Genomic DNA, 6,996 nt, shown 5'->3' on the forward strand with positions numbered 1-6,996 from the left:
ACAAACATTAACATACGTGAGGAACATGCTTCTTAGTTCAAAGAAGTATATGAGACCAAATGCGCAACACCTACCCAAAAGCAAAGATGAGAAGACAGGAAGGGACAGGAAAACTGGACAAATGGACATGGAGAACCCAGGATGGAAAGGTAAAGGAGGAGAGTGCTGACAGTTTGCCGGGGTTGCAAACAATGTCACAAAACAATTTGTGTATAAACTTTGGAATGAAAAACTAATTTGCACTGTAAATTTTCACCTAAAACAACACAAGTTAAACAAGGGGGGAGGGTGAAGTAAGCAGAGGTTGGTCGATGCCAGCAAGGACGAGAGGAGAGGGTTGTATTGTGGAGTGGCAGGAGCCTCAAAGGAGAGGGATTTGGCAAGAGGGATGGGGAGTGAGGAAAATATCTGCGCCACCTCCAACTCTGAGACATGTAGGGGCAAGAGAAGAAACATCCCCAGCTGAGAGGGTTGCAGGAGAAATGGTCTTCAGGGGATGACGAAGTTTCAGTTAAGGCAAGAGGACAGAGGAAACTTTCTCAGAAGAGACTGAAAATACTGGGATGCCACATGCCACATGGAAGGGAAGTGGGAGTTGTGGAGGCTTGTTTCAATAGGGAGTTTGAGATTAGAAGATACATGTAACTTTATTGCCTTAATCTTCTGGTGCTGAAGTATTAAAGAAGGGAATTTTAGGCATGATGAGATATGTTACAGCCTCTGGAAGTAATACAGGAGCTGGGGCCTAGCAATGTGGTCCTGCAGGCTCTGCTTAGAGGCTTGGCAGTAGAGAGGACTCAGACACTGTGGTGAATTCTGTGATCCCTAAAGGGATGAGAGCAGGCTTCCAGGGGGCCACCATCTCCAATCCTATGCACATGCTAAATATTACTATTACTACCTGAGCATGGCATCCTTTCCCAAAGAAGCTCAGATGTGAACTTAGACTCCTCCTCAACATAGTTCCCCAGGGGGCCAAACCATAAATTTATTCACCAACCCAGACTTGGGCCAACACGATCATTTTGTGGATGAGGAAATTGAGGTTAAGAGAGGGCAAAAGACTTGGCCAGGCCAGCCTAGGACCAAAGTTCAGACTTTCTGGTTCCCACTCCATTGTTCTGTCTTTGAGCCCAGAGTCCAGCGGGGCATAGATGTCCTAATGGATCAGCAGTGGAGATGGGGCCACTCAGAAACAAATGAAAAGAAGAAAGGCTGGGAATAAGATGGTGAGGGAAAGCATGAGAGAAAGGAGAGAGACCACGGGAGGCAGGTGCAACACCTTCTAACCTGCCCTTGAGGCTGGGGAACACGCCAGGCAGGGCAGACACCTTCCCTTCCCCTTCCTCAGGAAGATCAGAGGCTCCGTGGCATGTGGGTGGACCGGTTCAGCTTCCAGCACCACGTCATTCTGTAAAAGGGAAGAAAAGGAAAGCAAAGCAGTTCACTAATATGGGAACCACTGGGGAGAAAGCGCTGAAAAGAGCCTGTGCTGGTAGAAGTCAGATCCTTTCCCTCCTGGCTAGAGATAAAACACTCTGAGGTTAAATACAAAGGAAGCTCTTCTGTGGGGTCTTCGGTAGTGGAAGAGGGTAGTCAGGACAAGGACATTTAGGGACCTTTATATTGCTAAAAGGGGCTGCTTTTCTCATAGGAATGTGGTATGCATATTCTATGCATGGTCAAAAATGAAGAAGGCTGTATCTGGGATAGATTTTTTAAAAATTTTATTGTGGTAAAATATATCTAACAAAACGTTGGCCATGTTAACCATTTTTAAGTGTACAATTCAGTGACATTAATTTGATTTGCTGTGCTCTACAACCGTCACCACTATCCATTTTCAAATGTTCTCCATCACCCCAAACAGAACCTCAGGACCTCTTTAGCTGTAACTCCCCATTCCCCCTCCCTCCTCCCACCCTCGTAATCACTAATAAATTTTGGTCTCTACGTGTTTGCCTATTCTAGATATTTCATCTAAGTGGGATCATACAATATTTGTCCTTTTGTGTCTGACTTACTTCACTCAGCGTCATGTTGTCAAGGTTCATGCATGTTGTAGCTGATTGTTGTTCTGATTCTTGAAATGAATCAGAATTCCATTTCTCTTCACAGCTCAATAATATTCTATTGAATGTATGTACCACATGTTGTTTATCCATTCATTTGCTAATGGATATTTGGGCTGTTTCCACCTTTTGGCTATTGTCGATAATGGCGTACAGTGAAATAGATTTTTAAAGTCTTCCATGCCGTCCACTCTGAGTAGCCCATGGATTTCTGAAATGTCCTGGTCAGTGACAAGAATCAGTCCTGTGTTTATCTGGTTTAATCCAGATCCTGCAGGACCCACCACAGGGGTGCAGCACCACTGGAAGTGTAGCAGCTTGGAATTACCCCAGTCCCTGATCTCTAGGGCTAGCTGGACACCCTGTTCCCTACCTTGGCCCTCTCCATTCCATTAGCTTTCCAAATCCATTTGAGGCCAAACCTGTATTTGAAGAAAGAAAAAATCCTGGCCGAAAGCTCTAGGATGCACGAGTTGGGGTCCAGGTACCCTGGAATAACCCTGGGTTCTTTGGCTCCCACCTACAAATCCCGAGCACTCTGTGCAGCCCCATTCAGCAGCCATGCCTAGGAGCTCCTTTCTTCTAAGGAGGTAAATGCTTCACATCTCATCCCCTGGCCATGTCTAGGAAGACTTTAATAAGTGGACAAAGGGGCTGTTTCTCAGCTCACAGCACTCTCTGGAAACCACAGGCAGGATAGGTAGCCTGGAAGGGATGTACAGAAGAAGACAGGCTCTCCCCCACCTACTGTCCCCCATTGGATACCCATCTGAAGCCTGTCTCCTGGAATGTGTAGGAAGGTGACATGGACAAGATCAAGTGTCAGAAAAACGTGTCCTTTTCCTAGTGGCCTTGGCGATTCTGTGAGATGGGAGGGAAAGAATGGCTGCCCCTTGCCTGAGGTCTTTACATTTTGGATCCTTTTAAAAATGAAAACAAAACATTTAGCTTGTCAAACCCAGTAAGGCAGCACAGGCTTACAAAAGAGCTCAGGAATCTCGCGTTCTTTCCAGAGCCACCACAGAAACACGTGGTCCTCAGCAGAGCCTGTGGGGTAGGAGTGACTCACAAAAGAATAGAAGTTTGGGGGCTAGACCCTAGGAGGGCTGGAGTCCATGAGGAATCATCCTGAGCTGGCCTCCTCTAGAGCCCAGTCGTCTAGCTGCCTGTCACTGCAGCTGGCCGCTGCCCCAAGCCTGGGAGAGAGTAATGAGTAACTAAGCTTGCTCCGAGGGGAGGAGACAGTTAAAATCCTGCGGCAGCGGCAGTCATCTAGGCGTGGTTCTCCTGTCTGACTTGGGCAGCATAGTTCCTGCGCGGAAGGAGCAGAAGGACAGCTGAGGCAGCGGCAGAGCCTCCCGATGGCCGAGCTTGATCTAATGGCTCCAGGGCCACTGCCCGGGATCACCACTCACACCCTAGCCCCTCTCAGCCCAGACTCGGGGGAAGCCAGCCCAGTAGAAGAGGACCAGGGGCCCCTGGGGGGGACCGAGGGGCAGCCTGAGGGGCAGGACAGCATTGCTGCAGAGCCAGGGGCCCCTGACGGGGAGGGCAAGGGTGAGGGCGAGGAGGAAATCCTGTGTGACTTCTGCCTGGGGGCCAGCAGGGTGAGGGCGGTGAAGTCCTGCCTGACTTGCATGGTGAATTACTGTGAGGAGCACCTGCGGCCGCACCAGGAGAACAGCAAGCTGCACAGCCACCAGCTGACTGAGCCGGTGCCAGACAGAGACCTGCGCACCTGCTCTGCCCACCACTGCGCGCTGGTCGCCTTCTGCTGCCCCGACCAGCAGTGCATCTGCGAGGAGTGCAGCCAGAACGAGCACCGGGGCCACACCACTGTCTCCCTGGATGCAGCCCGCAGGGACAAGGAGGTGAGCCATTGGTCTACCAGGAGAGGAGGGCTGGGGAGACAGGGTGCCCAGGTAGCGGCTGGGGCCAATATGGCAGCTATGGGGACTACCGACTTCACTTCTGTGCTCAGCTCACTTCAAAAAGGACTTTAGTCTTAGCACCTGGCTATTAGTCCAGAGTAGATATCTGTTGTCCTTGGCTCTGGAACCTGTCTCAAGTAGGTCGCTCTGTCCCCATCTCAGTCACACTCTCTGATATCTCTCCCTGTGTTTCTCTTCTCATGTTGCTAGTTTCCGTCTGTTCTCACTTAGCTTCAGGTGATGTCTGTGTGGGTGTCAGGCTCAGACAGCATCTGCATGGCCTTTCCACTGACAATCCATGAAATGCGAACTTTGGCAGAAATTCAAGATTAAAGAATTCAGCCTTTCCCCCAATCTCTCTTTTTCCCTTTACTTAAACCAAGCAAGAGACCAGTATACAGCACCACTTTTGAGATACTAGTGTGAAACCCAAGAGCTGGAAAAGTGCTAAGATAACACTGAGTTTGAAACTTACATCTGGGTGTAATATGAAATATGGCTTACCTTAGGGAAACGTAGACATTCCTCACCAGACGGAGGACTTGGGAGGAGCGGAGAAACTCCTTGTTCATAGCCTGCAATTTTATTTCTGTCGGATGAGGAACCTATTTGTAGAACAGCCAGCTTGTCTTTGCCCTAAGCTGAGCACCTGGAGAAATTCTTGCAAATTTGCTTTAGCAACCATATGTGTTTGTTTCTCATACTTGACACTCCGTGAGCACTTTCTATGTTTTTAGCAGGGAAGTGCTTTGTTTCTCATACTTGACTGTGAGCCCTTTTTATGATTTCATCAGGAAAGTGCTTTGTTTCTCATACTTGACTTTCCATGAGCACTTTTTTCCAGTAGGGAAGTACAGTTGACTTTTGTCCCACATTCCTTATGCTCATACTCACTCAGCTCCCTATTTTCACTGACCTCGGCCAGCAGATTCACAGCAATTTCTTGTCCCAAGATTCCTGGGCAGCAAAGAAAGGGGTCTCTGAGAAGGAAGATTCTTTTGAACGGTTTACTGTCCAGTACTTCTCCTCCACATTCATCCTTAGATATGTAGTATACCCAGTGTTAGTGGGAGCTCTTCTGGAAAGCTCCATATTCCAGATGCCAGAGTGTCACCGTTTCCAGCTTGTGAAGCCACTTGCCAACTGCTTCCAGCTTCTCCAGGGTCTGGGAATGTCCTGTCAGAAGGTCACTGCCCTGCATTTCCCTACATCTACAACCATTAGGAGGCTACCTGTCAACAGGTAGAGAGATCAAAGGAAAAAACTCCAGAAAATTGAGGAAAATAGTATTTATTGAGTGTTACGATGTGCTAAAGATCCCTGGGTGGTATAAGCAGTTTGAGCTCAGCTGCTAACTGAAAGCTTGGTGGTTTGAACCTATCCAGTGGTGGCATGGAAGAAAGACCTGGCAATCCGCTTCTGTGAAATTTACAGCCAAGAAAACCCTATGGAGCAGTTCTACTCTGACACACATGGGGTTGCCAAGAATCGGAATCTGCTTGACGGCAATAGGCTTGTTTGGTTTTATGATATGCTAAATGCTTTATGTGGATTTTCTCGTGGAATCCTCCCAGAACTCTGTGAGGTGGGAACTCTTATTATCTCTGCCACATTGGTCGAAGGTCATACCACCAACTAAGTCACAGAATAAAGAATGGAAGTTTATGGAAAGCCATCCTACTAGAGGATCCCCAAATCACAGTGTTGTAACCAACTTTTCTTTTTTGGCACTAAAAACCTGCCACATGTATACCAGAAATGTTAAGACAAAGCTTCCTGCTTCTCTTCTTGGGTTTAATATCTGAATTTTATTGTTTTCAGCTAAAGAAACAACACAGGTACCTGTTAGAAGATAATCTGCACCAAACATTGCAATAGATTATACCATGAAATAGGTCTCCTTCCCATCTCAGATTCCCACATCTTCCTCCTCAGAGGCAAACACTGTCTACTCTTTGGTTTCCTTTCAGAAATGTCCTATGCCTGTACCAGCATATGTAAAATATGAATTTTAAACGTAGGACATCTGGTGTATTACAGAGACTTCAAGTAATTGTAACTGAATAGGGAATAATTGTGCAGATCATGCCCAGAATCCCAAATTCACACAACCTAGAAGAGAGCTGTGTAAGGTCAAATCATGACAACTGGGTAAGGGGCCCCAGGGCAGGTTTCTAGTGCTGAAAAGCAATCATGGCTGTAGGGTCAGTGCTACATCCTCTTACCTCAGATTTTTGGTGATGGCCCCAATTCACAACCCTCTGCTTCCTGGCTGGCATAAGAGAGCTCTTGTCCTTTTTATCTGAGTCCTTGTTTTCAGCTCAGAGAGCAAGTTTACTCTGTAAGTGTAGCTACACTCTAGGTGGCTCCTCCAAATCTTAGGAACCAAAGTTTTTCTTGCAAGGAGCCTGAGACGCCAACTCAGAAGACGTAGATGATGGGACTGCAACCTCCACCAGGATTATTTTGAAAATATTATCACACATAACTAGGACTCCCTTCAGCCAGCCTGAGCTTGCTGCAGTTACTTGCTGAAGGTCACGCTGGAGTGTGTTAAAGGCTAATTACTCAGGCAGGCTTGTTGGGCATACCAGTTGCCATTGAAATGATTCCTACTCATGGCGATTCCATGTATGTCAGACTAGAAATGTGCTCCAAAGGACCTTGCGGTTTTTTTATTGTACTGTAGATGAAGGGTTGCAGAACAAACTAGCTTCTGGTTAAACTGTACACATATTGTTTTATGACTTTGGTTAACAACCCCATGACATGTGAACACTCTCCCCTTCTCGACCTTAGGTTCCCTATTACCAGCTTTTCTGTCCCCTCTTGCCTTCTTGTCCTTGCCCCTGGGCTGGTGTGCCCATTCAGTCTCATTTTGTTTTATGGGCCTGTGTAATATTTGGCTGAAGGGTGAACCTCAGGAGTGACTTCATTCCTGAGCTAAAAGTGTTTCCGGGGGCCATACTCTCAGGGTTTTTCCAGTCTCTGTC

The 6,996-nt window shown here is 47.3% G+C and overlaps 1 protein-coding gene across 1 annotated transcript in view; it reads left to right on the plus strand.

Moving 5' to 3' along the window:
* Nucleotides 1–3,306: 3,306 nt before the first annotated feature.
* The window catches only part of LOC101348432 (F-box/WD repeat-containing protein 10), a 105,560-nt gene continuing 101,870 nt past the window's right edge, over nucleotides 3,307–6,996 (plus strand). The window contains exon 1 of the mRNA XM_023730982.1: nucleotides 3,307–3,943. Within this exon, the coding sequence (XP_023586750.1) occupies nucleotides 3,434–3,943 (510 nt within the window). The 5' untranslated portion in view covers nucleotides 3,307–3,433. The remainder of the gene's footprint in view (nucleotides 3,944–6,996) is intronic.

This window comes from Trichechus manatus, unplaced genomic scaffold (genome assembly GCF_000243295.1).
Source record: "Trichechus manatus latirostris isolate Lorelei unplaced genomic scaffold, TriManLat1.0 scaffold00040, whole genome shotgun sequence".
Taxonomy (NCBI): domain Eukaryota; kingdom Metazoa; phylum Chordata; class Mammalia; order Sirenia; family Trichechidae; genus Trichechus; species Trichechus manatus.